Source organism: Cotesia typhae, unplaced genomic scaffold (genome assembly GCF_013202065.1).
Source record: "Cotesia typhae breed Kobodo isofemale line unplaced genomic scaffold, CoteBio_Ctyphae contig_69, whole genome shotgun sequence".
NCBI classification, from domain to species: Eukaryota; Metazoa; Arthropoda; class Insecta; order Hymenoptera; family Braconidae; genus Cotesia; species Cotesia typhae.
In genome coordinates, this window is record NW_027423763.1 from 1,279,584 (window position 1) to 1,298,086 (window position 18,503).

The following is an 18,503-nucleotide window of genomic DNA, read 5'->3' on the forward strand; positions in this document are numbered from 1 at the left end:
AAATAATATATATTATAAGTTAGTAATATATATAAGACATGTGATTATTGCAAGAATTTATTTTTTTCGAGATTAGAATTAAAAAAAAAGATTTAATGAAAAGGCAGCAATAATCACATGTCCTGGGTTAGATCTTAATTAAAAAAAAGTGGACGTCGGATTTATCATTGTTTGGTACATACATGACTGACCTTCGACGTATGGGTCCTCAAGCTTGACTCGGTGGCGAATCCCTTTCCGCAGATGCCGCAGTGGAAGGGCCTGTTCTTGGCTCGCTCGACCTGGGCGTCGTGGTTCCTCAGGTGTTGCTGGAGGTTCGACAGCTGGATAAATGCGCGGCCGCAATCTGGTAAGTGACATTTGTACGGTCTTTCGCCTGAAACATCCAAAGGGATTATTTTAACTTTTTTTAAAATTTAATTTGCCGATTTAATAAGTTTGACAGAAGTTTATTATTATTGGCTATAATTTTAATTATAATCAATAATAATCTAATCACACACATATACACACACTTTTTATTTACAGAAATAATAAATAAATTATATTATCATTTTTATTGATCAAAAATTACTCAGACGAAAAAAGTAATAAGAGCTTAGCCCTCTTTTATTAAGCGATCTGCTCGCCTCGGGCGGTAAAAACTCACTGGCCACTGGCCAGGATCACAAAGAAAAATTCTTAAGGACTTTTCAGAGATGGGGGTAAGAAATAAAATTAAAAAATAAATTATTTTAATTACTTTAAATATTGATTTTTATAAAAAATTATTTTTTTTTTTTTTTTGACTAAATATTCAAAATTATAAAAAAAATTTTATTTCTTAGGAAATTTAATTTTTTATCAACGGTCTTTATCAATTTTCTTTTTTATCTAACCCTTGGTCAAAATTTGAGGTCAAAATTCTTAAAAAAAAAATTTTTTTTTTAAAAAAATTAAAACTCAAATTTTAATTTTTAATTTTATAAAATAAAAATAAAAATTTTTTTTTTTATTAAATTAAATTAAATTAAAATTCTAGCCAAATAATAAAAGATATAAAAATATTTTCAATATAAAATAAAATTTCTAAAAAAAAAGTCTCTTATAATTTTTTGAAGGTTTAAAATAATTAACTGTAATAAAATAAAAATTTTATTTGACATAACAAAGAAAATAAAATCGTTATTCATAACAAAGTAAGTACATTGTAACTCTGAAATAAATAGTATCTCCGTGAATAATATCTCTATTTTAAATTTACTATTTAAACGATCAATATTCATATCTTACCCCTTCATCATAAATTCTGTGTAATCTTAGGTTTTTTTCGCAGGATAAAAAAATAATTAAAAAAAAAAAAAAAAACTATTTTTCAGAGAAAAATAAAATAAAAACAGATGTGTGTATTTATTATAAATAATAAAACTATTTTTTTTTTTTTTTTTTTTTCTTATAAAAGTCCTGGGTAATTATTTTTCCAGGGCATTTATACATTAAACACGTGTAATAAAATGAAATGATGTATACAGAAGAGTTGTTCGTTCATCGTACATCATATATTTGTGCCAAAGGTTGTAATTAAATAGAATGTACAATTATTACAATAAGAATAATTGTGTGTGTGTGTGTGTGTGTGTGTGTGTGTGTGTGTGTGTGTGTGTTTGTACAGACGGCCGTGTATTAATTTGATTTTAATTGTAAACTAAAAATGAAAATGAAAACATAAGGTTTTATTATATTATTATTGCGGTGAATGAGACGAACCACCGGAAGTTGTTTAACTCTCTTTAATATTGTATTAATACTTACTGGTTGACTACAGTAACATCTGGAGAGAAGAAATATTAAATATATATTAAACCCTTTTATTTTTTTATTTTTTTATTTATGTTTATATTTGTCGGAAGTATAAATTAGCAGTCAATTAATATTGTGGACTTTTGGAACCGGAAAAAAACGTCCTGGTGAAATTGTGGAAAAAAAAATTTTTATTTATAATTTTTATCTTGCTAAATTTACATTTTTGGAAAATTTAAGTTTACATGTAAATTTACCACATTGAAAAATTATTTAATTTACATGGAAAAATGTAAAGTTTACAATTTTTATTAATTTTATGATTACAAAGAAAAACTTTTAAATTTACATTTTTAGACATGTAAACTTTACATTTTAATAAATGTAAACTTCGTCTGTGGAAAATAATTTAAATTTACATTTTTAGAAAATTAAGTTTATATGTAAATTTAGCATGAGGAAAAACTATTAAATTTACATGTAATAAATAGGAAATTTACAGACAAATAATGTAAATTTAGCATTAGAAAATTTTTTAAAAAATTTATATTATTCCTTAAACAATAATACACAAGCTCCGACCGATAATAACCCGAAAAATAATTCTTAAATTAGTTAATAAATTATTGAAAGTGGGCGTAAGTAATATCGGTCGCATGTGTGATATGTGAAAAAGTGTCCCATGCGCATTGAGCCAGCCCCAGCCCTCGGTTTGGATTTTTTACTTAAACAAAACTAAACTACCCTCCTACTACTATATACATACTATCCTCAGCACTCTCTCCCAGTCTCCCTCGAATGTCCCCGTACACAGCATATAACGCAAACGCGAACACGAGATGCGCGGACCACCGACCAACCACGTGCAGTATGAGTAAATCTCGTTAAACTTTTTTTTTTTTTTTTTTTTTTCTTTGTATTGTTTCGCTATTTTTTTATCGCACGGAGATTTTGATGACTGGACCAACGAGATTTTTATCGAGGCTGTTTAAAATTTTTAGATTTTTTCTCTAAATATTGAAGAAATATACAGAAAAAAATTATTTGAATCAAGAAAATAATTTTCTTGATTTGAGTGAAAAAATTCTTAGACTAAGAAATCAAAAAGTTTCCGCCTTGATCCAAACTTCAAAATTATTTTCTTGGTTTAAGAATTTTTCTCTTGATTCAAATTTATTTTTTTTTCTGTGTAAAAAAATAAATGGCATAAAAATAATAAATATAAATTTATTTTTTTTTATGTTTAAAAAAAATAAATTTAAATAAATAAAATAAAAATTGTAAAATCTATGCCCGTGATTCTTGTCTCTGTCTCCGGGAAAATTCGCCCCTTCGCAACATCGCAACAATTCGCCCCTTCCTCCAGAAACTCGTCAGTGAATGCATATCCGAGGGAGTATAACTTCCATGACCCGGGCGGCGTCATCGAAATTCCACCCGATCCGAAAATCATTAAATTGCACGCACTCACATACAACACACAACCCCAACACATTTCATCCCCACAGCCCACAGTCATGCGCTCCCTTTGCCTCCACACTCTGCGGAGCGGTCACATTTCCTCCCTTAGCTCTCCTCCCACCTCCCCACCTCACCAAACCGAACTCTGTCCACTCAAAATCCACTATCGCAGTTTCCATCCCTCCTCTCCAGGCATGTGCATTCCTCTCCACTCTCTGCCTCTTCGGATCCTCAATAGATGTGCGTTGCGAACCTACACTCCAAAATTTCTACTATTTTCTCCATGCACCACGACTGATAATATAATTAATAAAAGTGCTTTTTTACCCTTGATACTTGCAGCTCGCTATTTACTCCTGCTAAATTGATGACTCGAGGGAGTCATCATTTTATTTATTACGCAAAGGGGAAAGGAATTTTTAGGGAATGTTTTTCAAAATTTAATTATTTAAATTATTTGGAATTTTTTTAATAAAATTTAAAATAATAAAAAATTCAATGCTTTTTAATTATTTTTTTTTGCAATATTAATTAATCAAAAATAAAAATTTATATGCCATTTTACGCAGAATTTTATGCAGTTTCACGTAAAAATTTTAGATAATAAAAAAAAAATTTTTTTTCCATAGAAAAAAATATATTTATTAACCAAAAATAAAAATTTATAGGCAATTTTATGCAGAATTCCATGGAGTTTCACGTAGAAATTTTAGTTTGCAAAAAAAAATTTTTTTTTTAAGCCTAAAAATTAATTGAAATTGAAAAAATCAAAAATTTCATCATTAAAAATCAAATTTTTTTTTTTTAATGTTTACTTATAAAAAAAAAAAAATTAATTTTCGGGTCATGTTACGCAGAATTTAATAGAGATTTATATAAAATTTTCTATTTTCTCAAAAATAATTTTTTTGAATTTAAAATTCTAATAAAAGTCAATAAAAATTGATAATTTAGAAAATATGATTTTTATTATTTATTTATTTATTAATAATGAAGATAATTTTTTTTTTACCTAAATTCTAAATGATTACAAAAATTGTTGAAAATGCATAAGTAAAAATAAATTAAATTAATAATAATAATATAAATTTACCAAATTTAAAAAAGTTATAAAAAAAATTTAGAACAAATTTCTAAAAATAATAAATAATAAATAATTAATAACCAAAAATCCGATTTTGACTTTAACTCAATAATATTCACGATTTATCACATAAAATATAAATGCAAAATTTTCATTAATCCGTCGGGATGAAATTAGAGGCCAGTTACCTTTTAAAATTAAATAATATATAAAAGCGCATTTATAAAATCCGATAGAAGTGAAACCGATAAAATTATCCATCTTTTAATAATGAAGCCTTATTAAAAATAAATGAATAAAAAGAATTATTTTTCCGATTTTTTTTTTTTTTAATTTTATTTATCCAAGTCGAAAAAAAATTGAGAGGCAAAAAAAAAGTTGTACAAAATATAATAATCCAGTTCTCTGACAGTAAGCTTTAATAAAAGAGAACCAGGGGTTGGATTCCGAGCGGAGTTGTACGAAAGTTCGCGTAAACCAGTTTTCGAGTTACATTCAAACCTCGTTACACAATATATAACATGTAACATATATAATATAGAAGATAAAAACGGCTTTGTTAGATAAAAAAAAAAAATCTAAAAAAAATTTAATGAAATTTAAAATTTTTTTAAAGAAAAGTTTAAAGTTTGGACAGATTGATCTGATTATTTAGTTTAGTTGATATTTATTGTTTATTGTGTTTATAAATAAAAATAATTGAAGCGGTATCGGGTGGTGAATAATAAATAAAATATTGCAAACACAAGTATACTTTGGATTAAAGTTACAACAGATGAATTTATAACCGCAGGTTCGATGAACGCCTTTCTATTTTCGGTGATTTAATATATTTCGTAAGTGGTACCTCGCTTAATCGATACAAACCATCGTTCGTATTAAAAATATATGTAGATTTGAATTTTAATTTAATGATATATCAAGGGAGTATGCAGATATAATATAAAAATAAGAGAATTTTATTATTATTTTTATTACAACAAAATTTATCGAAAAAATAAATAAATAAAATTTTGCGTTATTAAATAATGAATTTTGTAAAATTGCACTGTAATTTTTTAAACATTGATGTTTTTAAAGATATAAGCTCATCTTGATATTATACTCATCAAGAGCTTTTATTTGAGTACCCACATGCATTTTTTTATATATTTTTCATATATACATATATATAATATATATAAATATATAAAATATATGAAAAATTGATGTGGGTATTCAAATAAAAGGTCTTGATGAGTACATCATTAGGATAAGCTTATATCTATAAAAATGTCAATATTTCACAAGATACAAGGCCATTTCTTTATTATGTATCTAGAGATAATTTTCGAATGCAGCTTAAATATTTATCATCATAAATTGACTACTTATTTTCAAAAAGAATTGTATGATCTTTAATACATTATAATTCATAAATATTTATTATTATTATTATTATTATTTATAAAGTAAAGTACAAACCAGAATCCTGGCACTGACCATTAACCACCCAATTCGTAATAGATATTTTTCTCCGTCCCCCCACTCGTGACAACCGACAATTTAATATTGTTGAAATTGAGGAAAACGCGGTTTTAATTGCACGGTGATGAAATTTACAACCCTCTATTTCACACTTGATGTTCACACAAATTGACACTAACCTAAGCCAATCCCCGGTGAGGTCATTAACCTCCCCTCATTCAGACCGCGGTTTGTCAAATTTTGACAGTCACTTTATTATTTATTTCAGGAAATCCGCGACATACAATATACTATATACTATTTCCACGATCTGTAATATTTATAGTCCAAAAATTAAAAAAATTTCCCAAAAAAAACTAGAGTAGAAAGTTTGGAGTAGCAAGACGCGACGCTAAGAATTGTATAGAGCCAAACGTACCGGGTTCGAATCTTCCTTCGGTCAATTTTCTTATTTAAAATTTTTTTTAAGTAAATATTTATTTTTAAAATTTTTAAAGCCAGAAAATAAATAAATTTTAACTTAAAAAAATTTATTTCTAAAAATAATATTAAAAAGAGATCATGAGAAATTTTTGTCGTGTTTTTGATAAAAAATTAAAAGTTTAAAAATAAATAAATGTAATTTTAAATTAAAATAATAGAAAAGCTATTATAATTTATCGACAGGAGGAAAACAATAAATCCAGAATATATATTTGTAATAATGATGTATAATTATAATTCATTATTAATTTAAGTCTATCGGGAATAGGACAATTAAATATTCAACTGTGTGCGTCTATACAATGTTTAATTAAATGCGTATAATATATTCGGTATTGCAATTGGTATAATAGATGTACCTTATGCGAAGTTTGCGCATTAAAATAAAATTTGATGATTTTAAAAAGTTTAGCAACATGTATGGAGAGAGAATTGCGGGAGTGTGTTTGAAGAGTGATTTAAATGAAAGAGCGATGCGGTATAAAGTGTTTCACGCATGCATGGAAATCATTAAAATAAAATGGCCGATAACAAATGACTGTAAGGTTTATACACAAAATGAGGGGAAGCTTTATATATATATATATATATATATATATATATATATATATATATATATATATATATATATATATATATATATATATATATATATATATATATATATATATAAATTTGTTATGTATAATGAAACTAGCGCTATAGCCGGCCATGTTGGTTCACGTGACCGTCATCCGGGTAACCACGGGTACGCCACGCCCATTTAATGATTTCTACCCCCTGGTGAACATGCATGAGCTCGAATTTACGTACAATTTCGTGGGTGCGTGTGTGTGTGATAAGTGTGCAAGGGGGCGAGTGTGCTCCGGACACTAGACACGGATGTGGTCTCCGAGCCCTCGTTGCCAAGCGTCAGTACAGTCATCATCAGTATTTTCTGTTTGTTTTATTTTATAGTACATTTTTATTTTTATTTTTATTTTATTTTATTTTTTCTTTTTAATTTTTGCAGACAGACCCACGGCTGTTTTGGGCTTTGTTCACTTTGTTCACTTTATTTACTTTGTTTGCGACAGAGAGATTTATTTGTTTTTACGGGTGGGAGATTTAATGATTTTTGAGGGTTGTTGCTAAAAAATTATGTTTTTTTTTACTGAAATTTTTTAATTAAATTAAATTTATTCATTTAAAATTTAATTGGAATTTTTTTTTCTGTCTAGAGATTTTTTGTAATTTTTTTGGAGTTAAAAAATTATTTTTGAAGCTTTAAAAAGAAAAATAGAAGATTAAAAATTAAAAAATAATTAAATTTAGTCCAAAAGACTTTAAAAATTATTTTTTGGAGTTTTTTTGAACAAAAATTGAATTTTTAACATTAAAAGTGACCAGAAATGATTTTTTTAGAAATTTTGAGAACAATTTATTTTTAAATTGAAATTTTGTTTATTTTGATGGAATTTAATTTTTTTTAATTAAAAATTGACTATTTAAAAATTTTTGTAGAGTTTATGTCCTAAAAAAAGTCAAAAAATAATTATTTGGTAAATTTTTAAAGTAAAATTGATTTTTTAAGTAAAAATTTATGAAAAAATCTTTGTTCTAGTTTTTTTGATTGAAAATTCACTTTTTTTGATATTTTCATGATTTTTTTGTCATAAAAATGCTTGTAAGTAATTCTAAAGCCTTTTTTTAGACTTTTCTGACCAATTTTTAAAGCAAAAATTGAGAAAAAAAATTCTTGATAAGATTTTTGGAAAAATTCCTTGAAAAAATCTATTTTTTGGGTTTTTAGACCAAAAATCACCTTTTTAAGAATTTATTTAGAATTTTTCTTAAAAAAATAAATTAACAAAATTTTTATGAAGATATAAAAAATTTTTAAACCTTCAAAATTGCAAAAAAGTGAATTTTTTTTAATAAAAAATATAAAAAAAAAATTATTTTTCCAAATTTTACAATCAAAAATCGCATTTAAAATAATTTTATCGAAGAAAATTAATTTAAATATATTTTCAAAAAATTTATTTAGCCTTTAAAAAAATCATTAAATTTCTCTAAAAAATCCCAAACTCTTCTAAAATTCCATTGGCAAACTCCATTGGCAAACTCTAAAAAAAAAAAAAGATCCTATGACCTGCGATGACCCGTAATGATTTTGGGCGATGAACCCTTGAGCCCGGAGGGAATTTAAAACGGTTGGACGAAACGTTCCGCATATGCCTCGGTAGCTCGAAGCCTATAGAGCGTTACACCTGCCAAATTTTTATCCTGCACCCACGCAGTCCAGGTAGCCAGTGGGTCATCGGCCTGAGACTGGCCGTTGAAAATAGCCCCCAGGTTTATAATTAAGCTTCGCACCCTTCCGCAGCCTCGCGATCCGTTGCAATTCACTCTTAATCCTGACGAGCGATTGTTGAGTACCGGAAGTGTGGCACTAGACAATTTGGATGAAGGAAGGGTTGTCTGGAAAAGGCCTAGCCTTGCCAGCGCTGGATCCAGTTTCGAGGGAATAACTTATTTACACAGTAGAACGAGATAAAAAGTAAGTCGTAAACACTTGGCATTAAAATTCGGGTCTGGATGCGTGACTAGGCTGCCACAATATAATAACGACGTCATCAACTTTTGGATCGTATATAATAACCTTCCAAGCATCCAAGCCCAAAGCTCGCTTTCTCTCCACTCTCTGGGGACAACTCTCTCACCACTTAACGGTCTTATTTCGGTGGTGGTCCTTTTTTACAACTCGTAAAGAAACTACCCGATGCTTGGGTCATTAGGCAAGAGGGTGCTTTTACTCACAGACTACTTTTAGTCTTTATCTAACTACCCGCCATCCACAAGCTAGACCACGTTAAAGGGTAAAAATTAATGTCTCTGAATGAATTTCACTCGAATTTTTATCATTTTTCTCCTTCCTGCTTTCTTACTTTTGAATCTAAAGGGGTTACACTACCCACAGATTTTTCATTGTTAACGTCGAGGTTAACGGCTCGAAATCTAAAACTCTGGCGCCGTTAATTACCCTCGAATTTACCACTAAAAAATTGTGTTTTTTTAATTTTGTCCTATGCAAAAATTTTCTTTAGTATCGAATTACAAAACCACCAAGTTTCATAATTTTAGCTGAAGTTGTCCAAAAAAATGTTTTCTTTTTTTTATTATAGTGATTTTTTTTTTTTTGAAATTTGATGAGTTTTTAATTTTCAAGGCTTTAGAGCTTCATAAATATACAACTTCTAACTACTCCTTCAGTTTTGGAGAGAACTAAACATTTACAGACCAAAAACAAGCTCATTTTTGCTAAATCATTGAATTCATCGATATTCGATGTTATAAAATGAAACATAGTGTTTTTTTTAAAAACTTCTGAAAATTTATAACTTTTAGGGTCCTATACTTTGAAATATAACTTATTAGTGACCACCCCTTCAGTTTTTAACAAAACAAACCACATTGAGACCAAAAACACTCAGTTTTTTTACTAAATCAATGAATTCGTGCTTTTTTGATGCATTAAAAGCATATATGGTGTTTTTAATAAAATTTCTACGAATTTCTAATTTTTTGGTTCTATATTCTAAAGAAAAACTAATTACTGACTACTCCTTCAGTTTTTAGTAAAATAAACCACATTTATACCAAAAACGAATTATATTTATCGACTTATGATTTCCATATCCGTTTCAACAATACGAAATCCGGGTTGTTAGCATTCTCAAGCACGATTTAATTAGCCTCTCATAATACTTTTACCGAAGCCTGATAATCGATAATAATCCCGTGAGTTGATCGAGAAAGAGCGGGCACTTGGTATTAATAATCAGCGTTACAAGATAAAAGCGTCATCGGCGTAGCCTAGATCAGCTTAATTTCTGGTTTCTCATAACAAGATACTGAGCAAGCTGTATTGAGATAGAAACAAGCAACTTTGTACGTAGGTAGAGCGTAACGTAACACATAACTGCACCTCCTTGATGTACACATGCGTTTAATAAGAGGTACAGAAAAAAAGGAACAAAACTCTGGGCTCGGATACCGTATGGCGGTTAACACCCACGCAAACCCTTTTTCAAGCCCCTGTCATTTGTTTTATTTAAACTCGTACTCATCGTCGTTTTGAATGTGCCAACAAAGTACGGAGCTAGTACTTATACTATTATATGCAATATGCAATGTACTCGAGGTTTTATATATATATCTACTAGATGTAAATCTATATCTTAGTTTATGGGGCCGATGTGCAAGCTGTTTGCCGGCCATACCAGTCCCAGTCCCAGTCGGACATACATTGTCGACATGCTTGGATTACTACCTCGATAAAATAACCCTGTGTATTAAATCATCGCGACATTCAAAGCCGATCTTGCGCTATCGATCTTAAAGAAAAAAAAAATTTTTTTTTTCTGTCTAATATATGCAAATTTTTTTTTTATGGGTAAATTTCGTATCGTTGGAAAAGTCTTGATCTGGAGTTGAGCCTTTTTATGATTCCATATCATTCTCACCAATAATCAATTTATTATGATAAGTATTTAAGCTGCATTCGAAAATCCTCTATCTCTAGGTACATAATTAAGAAATGACCTTGTATCTCGTGAACTATTGACATTTTTAAAGATATAAGCTCATCCCGATGTTACACTCATCGAGACCTTTCATTTGAGTATCCACATCAATTTTTTTATATATTTTATATAATATATATTATATATATGTATATATGAAAAATATATGAAAAATGCATGTGGGTACTCAAATGAAAGCTCTTGATGATTGTAACCTCAAGATGAGCTTATATCTTCAAAATCATTTTGATTTTTGAATAATAATAATAATAATAATAATAATAATAAAATTAAATTAAAAATAAAAATCCATTAAAAAAAATTTTTTTTTTAATAATTAAATTTTTTACCTTGCGTAAAATTAAATAAAAATAATTTTACTAAAATTTATTGCTATAAAAATAATAATAAAAACAGAGCATGCTTAAAGAATATTAGACAAGTTTTCTCTTACTCAAACCCATATTTAACATCCACAACCCTTTTTTATTATACATAGAGTCTCTCTAAACCACAATACTAAGTATACTTAATATACACGACTATATCTAATTGAATTTATAAATCGTTTCCGGGTTTAGTGGGTCACCAAAAAAAGGTAATAATAACCGTAATTAATTGTTGTCCAAATATTTTATTCAAGCTCGCAGGAAGTCATCCGACACAACCGTATTATGTACATTATAAATACACGATAATTACAACCCCTTAAAAATTTTTTATATCTTTAAATTACTGTTATAGAAAATAATCAAGCCTGTCGTCGACCAATTTTTCATTTTGGTAAAAAAAAAAGAGGGGTGCATGATGCAGAGTCGGAAAAAATTTATAATAGAAGCGTGGGCATGATTACTCACTATTGAAATTAACCCTTCAATAATTGCGGGGGATTTTTTTTTCCAAGGGTAAAAAAGACTTTTTTTTTTTAATGAAAGAATCGACTTTGAATAATAGTTATTTTATAAATTTAAGTTTATCTGCTAAAGCCGTAGCCTTGACTCATTATCAATCGAACAGTCATTTATTATTTTTGTTTGCAATCTCAATCTAATGACGTCCTATTAAACGGGTTATTATTTACTTTATCGGTTATGATTTATTATTATTTAATTAAGTAACACTCAGTGTTATTCTTTGTTACAGTATATTATTAATTATTAATTATATTATTATAATAAGTATCAGTACTTATCGGTGTTTATAAAAGACATTTGCTGGAAATAAATTACAGGTGTCGGACAAATAATGACAGACCTCGTCAAAGATTAATATCATACGTACATACTCATCCGAAGTTTATAGTCTTGCATCTCAATAATTTCTTTGCCTTTTATGGTTTTGATGAGCAATAAAAAAAAATTTTTTTTTTTTAATTAAAATTTAGTAATTTTATTCTTTAAAAATATTTTAGTTTAAATCATTGCAATTGCAAAGACGCAATGTTGTGTGCTATTATATCAACCGATTGATAAGATAACACTTGCATGAGGATTTTAAAATAAATAGATAAAAATAATAAAAAATATAAATTGACATTCTCATTGCAATTATCGTTTCAAAGAATTTATTTATTGCATTGTTATTTTTTTTACTTTAAATGGAAAAAAAAAATTTTTTTTTGATTTTTATTTTAATTTAAAAATTATTATTATTATTATTGTAGATTTAAAAATTTTAATAATAATAATTTGTGCTTTTTCAACGTTTTATATCATTTTAGATAGCCAATTTATGATAATAAATATTTAAGCTGCTTTTTGAAAATTATCTCTAGGTGCATAATTAAGAATTGACCTTGTATCTCGTGAAATATTGACATTTTTAAAGGTATAAGCTCATCCCGATAATGTACTCATCAAGACCTTTCATTTGAATACCCACATCAATTTTTCATATATTTTATATATTTATATATATATAGATAAATATATATATATATATATATATATATATATATATATATATATATATATATATATATATATATATATATATATATATATATATAATATATATATTATATATATATATATGTATATATATGAAAAATATATAAAAAATGCATGTGGGTACTCAAATGAAAGCTCTTGATGAGTGTAATATAAATATGAGCTTATATCTTTAAAAATTTCAATATTTAAAAAATTACAGTGCAATTTAACAAATTCATTATTTAAAAAGCAAAATGTTATTTTATTATATTTCATTCAGTGACTGCAAAGTTGCTAGTTAAGATTATTATTAAAAATGTAAGTTGAAATAAAAATCCTTTAATAGCTTGTAAATATTAAAAACAATAAAATTTCTTGAAAATAATAAAACATTTATTTTACAAACTAAATAATTAAAGAATCCTTTATGCATCAAAAGTGTGACAGTCTGTCTCTCAGTGTTTCCACTTTGTTAAATCTTTAATTCGAGGCATTTGTGATGAAAAAGGATTTTAAATATAAAAACTCGAGTAGCTAAGGCATTTAGCTTTGATTTTTCTTGAGACGTCTGAGTGGATATTCCGTCCCATGAATTTGTAAACGGGTAAAATTACTGATTTTTAAGTGGAACTGAGCACTTTTCATTCTCTATTTTATTTTTCCTTTTTCAAGATTAAATTTAAGTTTAAATAATTTTTTTTTATTTTAACAAGAGACCCGAAAAATGATGATTGCAGACACGTGGATAAACATCACAGTGTGATGTTTCGGAATAAAAATAAACAAGTATCGATTAGTGTAACTATACTAGAAAGGGTTGTCGGAGAAGTAAAATAAAAATTGTCGCGTTAAATATTTATGGAAAATAGGCATAAATATTGTAGAAGGGCGAGGAATACATAATGACGTGATAAAAAGTTAAAAATAAATGACAGCCATCATCGCAACTACAGCAATTATTACCGAGCAAGAAGTGAACCCTCCGAATCTTGGCAACCCTTTTTGCTTCTTCTTTTTTTTTTTTTTTTTTTTTTTTTTTTCTTTCTAAAAGAGTACTCATACTTTTTCTTTATTACGCGGCTCTTTAAAAAATGGTCACGTTCTGCCGGGAAATTGACCGGACACTTTTAAAGCCCAGCCATTAATACCGATAAAAATCCTCGTTAATTTAAATTAACTTGTTTTATAAAATATATTGTGGTCGATAGTATTGCACACCTCAAAATGCAGAATTTTAATATTTTTATTTAATTAATAATTTTAAAAAATTGTTTATTAAATTTTTATTATTTGAATTTTTTTCTTAAATTATAAAAACTTTTTTTTAATTTAATTTAATTCCAAAAATTTTAAACAGATAAATGATTTTAACAAAATAAATTAATAATTTTCTTAACTTTAAAAAAAAAATTCCAAAAATCAAAATTAATTTTTTTTTTTTTTTTTTTTTTTAAAATTCCCTCCCCCTCCCTGCTGCAGAATATTGGCCAAAACGCGATTAGATGACAGGAATTACCCTGGAATTAGATTTTATTACTAAAATCGAATTTCGGTTATAGAGAATATATATAATCGAAGCCTGGAGCATAAACATGCCCCCTTCCGGTTGTCCAATTTCCGAGCGTGTACAATGGACACATCTCCCACTCTAAAACAAATTGCCCGAGTGCAATAAAGACACCCCGAACGTAGCGGGTGCACGTTGAGAGTTTGCGTCTCAGTGCGTATGCGCACGCTCTATTATTGACCGGCGTATTTTCCCCGATTAAAAAATTCCCGCGGTTTTTTTCGCGCCACCGATATTTAACCGAGCGTTGTCGATGGTGGGGACGCGGCCCTATTGGTTAATCAGGCCGCGCATGCCCCCACCATTTTAAATCCACGAGGGGTTAACCCGACGATTATTTATCGGCTGGCCATTATTGAACAGTATCGATAATATAAATCGTATTTTTATTTATTCCGACTTTTTTCGGGGACTTAAAAATGGCGGGAAGTTTAAAAATTGTCTATTTTTAAAAATTGTCCGTTAAAAAAAAATAATACACACGCTTTCACGGAAAATCGATAGAAAAATTTAGAAAATAAATAATTTATTTTAAAAAGTTTTAAAATATATTTTGATTAAATTATATAATTAAATGTCCAACTGTGGACATTTAACTGTCAATAGCTAATCAAATATAAATACTATTTAGTCTACACGTTAATTATTTTCCGAAAATCCAATATCCACGCGTCATGTTAATTAACGTCACTAATATTCTATTAACTTTGGTTTTAATTGAATTAAAATATACAATTATTTTTTTATTGAGCTTGTGCGACATAAGACAAGGTCAGACGATGCGACATGCGTTACATCAATCGTTGCTTCAGTTGTCCAATGATTACCTGTTTTCCAGTATTATTGTCCGAACTATATATATATATATATATATATATATATATATATATATATATATATATATATATATATATATATATATATATATATATATTGTGAGTTTGATGATAGGGTTAAGTCTGTAATTCATGCTTATAATCAATTCATAAGTTTGGATACTAAAGAAAGTTTCAAGGTAAATATTTACGGGTAACAAAAACAAATTTCCGGAAAGATCTTTAACTTAGTTTTTTATCCTAAGGATAAAAGATTTTTTATTTTTGATTTTTAACAAAAAATTTTGACCTCAAATTCTGACTAAAGGGATAGAGATATGAAAAAATTGAAGGATATTAAATTTCCTATAAAAAAAGTCTTTTGTGATTTTTTGTCTTGGATATTTCAGCCAGAAAATAATTGTGAACATAACAGATGACTTAAAAGCAACAAAATAAATAATAACTAAGAATAATTAAAGATAAACTAAACTTACCGGTATGTAAGCGTGTATGTTGTTGTACATGACTAAGTTGTTTAAACCTTCGATCACAGTAACTACATTTGTAAGGTTTCTCACCAGTATGGACTCTTATGTGTTGTACTAGCTGATGATTACTTGAGAATGATTTAAGACATTGTTGACACTGGTGTGGTTTAACTTCATTGCCGGTAATCATGCCGCCTGGTCCGACGCCAACGCCGACTCCAAGCCCAGCAAGACCGCCGGGAACTCCGCCTGGTCTGCCAAGTCCGCCTGGACCGAGATCCCGAGCGTGCATTGCACTCTGCATTGCGCTCTTGTGCATGAAGATCTGCGAGAAGAACTGTTAGGGTTAGTTGGTATGCTGAACTTACTGGTTAACCAACGGGCAACGATTGAACCATCAATTTACTTTTTTACAGGCGTACAAGCTCAAAAAACTCATTTTTTTGGGGGTCAAAAAAAGGTTTTTGGAAATTGTTTTAAAAAAAAGCCATTTTTTAAAATTAATTGTTAATAATTATTGCCTTAGAGGGTGCTTGAGACCTCAAGGAAAAAGACCTTGAGGTTTATTTGAATAAATATCTATTACAGAAAAAGTTTTCTTTGTTAGGTAATTTCAAGGTCACCAAAAAAATAACTTGATGATCCAATAAACGGGTTTTTTTGGGTAAATAACCGCTTGGCTCAAATGTTACTGCTAAAGTACGTGAAATAAAGGGTTGGATTATCGAGTAATGAATTAATTATACATAAAAAACCGAAACTTGATGTTAACTAAAAAAATATCTGACTAGGGCACAGGTGTTTTCGCCCACTCCGTTTACTCATTCCGCTCACAAAAGGGTTTAAAAAGTTTTGCAGGAGTGGAGAGCGTCTACTCTTAAAAACCAGACGGAATTAAAAGAAATGCCGAGGAAAGAATTTTATTAAAATATGTTAAAACTGTAATTAAAATCGTCGAAACCTGAAAACTTTTGTATAAGAATCTTTAGCTTCGTTTTTAAAAAAAAAAAAAAAAAAAAAAAAAAAAAACGGCTTCAATTGTCACTAAGAGATTCCCTCCCAAGTTTTACAAATTTTCTCAGCTTACCACCGTTTTTTAATAATAAAAAATCTTAATAAAGGGTTGATCGACATTGGGCAATTTAAATCCGCGTGGGACCCAAGACAGATAAATCTGATTTCAAGGTTGATGAATCACAAAAAGAATATTTTCTTTAATTATTCCCCTTTTTTTTATTCGACAAAAAAAAAAAAAAAAAAGAAAGGGAAGGGATTTATCTCGCGTTCTGGCCATTAATCATCCCCGGCTATCTTTGGGTATTTTTCACAGATTCATTCTTGAAATGAACCCGTTATCAAGTAATATAAAATACATTACTCAGGCCCTTAGCCTTTCTACTTTCACCCTTTACTTTGGATCTTTCGCCAGGGATCGTTTGAGGCTCCTGTCTACTGTCGTAGAATGCTGAACTGGCTCGTCTAACAAAACAAAGCTGTCCTGTCTCACCTGCTTGCCATATGCCCGAAGGAAAGTTTAAAAGGAAACACCAACAACAATCATCTACACACATTACCTACTCTTACTCGCTCACATGCGGAGGTACAATGTACGATATACAACACATACGTGACATACTGCATCCACCTACGCGCTGGGTGGACGCCAGAGTTTAAGTACTTGGCATATGTTCCCTGGACAGTGCACGTAAAGGTACTTCTATTTACTGGCTCTGTGTCATTACCCTAGTTCAATAAGCTATTGTTTTTTTCGTGTAGAGTGGCTATCAATTTTTTGATCAAAATTGAAGATAGCCCATCAGAATTCTATCAAATCAACATTAAAACCTGATCAGAATTCATCAATTTTTGATTTTTGGTCAAGTTTTGGTACTTAGGTTGAAGCAAGCCATCAGAATTCTATCAAATCTTCAGAAGAACATGCTAAATCATGTAACTGATGAATTTTGGGGACAAATTTCTGGATTGATCATCAAAAATTGATCAGAATCCATGAATTTTTGGTTTTTGATCAAGTTTTGGTGTTTAGATTGAAGGAATCAATCAAAATCTTGCTAAATCATCAAAAGAATATCCTAAGCCATGTTAATGATCAATTATAAAGACCAAATCCTAATTGGTTGCCATGTTATCACAAAAACTAGATCAGAAATGAGAAATTTATGATTTTTGATCAAATTTTATCGATCAATTACAGACCCCCCCCCCCCTCTTGAACCTCGACTCATCAAACCTCCCTATTTTGACCCTCTCATAACTTAAGCGTGACTTTACCTGGTTTTGCATCCGCTGCTGATAAATCGGGGAGTAAGGAGACTCGTATGCCCCATTCCTAGGCGAGACATGGTGCTGGTAGTCATGAGGCTGAGCATGGTTGTGATTCTGGGGAAGATTCTCGGAGTTTTGCGTGTTAGACACCACCGAAACCGGAGACAAAAGAACCCCGCTGCTCGGTGGCGTCCAACGTGGTTCGACGCTTTCATGACTGTCACCAGCAGCGTTATCACCTTTACCATCACTACCACCACCGTACATCTTGAGATAACCGCGTTACGCAACACTCACATTTCGTCACTATTCACCAAATTGGGGACCAATTGCTAAATGATCAATCAGGGATCCCAAATCAGTTCCAGCGCTCTTGATAGCCTTACTCTTGGAAAAATAGCCTTTTTTACGTTAACATAACTGAGGAAAAAAAGCAACTGCCTATTATACCAGGCGCCATACACTTTCCAACCGACAAGAATATAACTGAGGGGGGATATCAAGTTTTCTTGTGTCTAGCATTGTAGTAGACGTTGCGTTGAGGAGGGCGAGTGCAGAGAAAAAAAATATC

General features: G+C 29.2%; 1 protein-coding gene across 11 annotated transcripts in view; it reads right to left on the minus strand.

Moving 5' to 3' along the window:
* Positions 1 to 18,503, minus strand: part of Dati (zinc finger protein datilografo) — a 48,619-nt gene that overhangs the window by 11,813 nt on the left and 18,303 nt on the right. For 5 of the 11 annotated variants that reach the window (XM_074251426.1, XM_074251423.1, XM_074251427.1 and 2 more), the window contains exons 3-4: positions 15,653 to 15,983; positions 192 to 403 (exon numbers count right to left, since the gene is read on the minus strand). In XM_074251426.1, coding sequence (XP_074107527.1) covers positions 192 to 403; positions 15,653 to 15,983 — 543 coding nt within the window. Of the gene's footprint in view, positions 1 to 182; positions 404 to 15,652; positions 15,984 to 18,503 lie in introns of all 11 variants that reach the window. The other 6 variants (XM_074251428.1, XM_074251424.1, XM_074251420.1 and 3 more) reach the window with 5 other exon arrangements.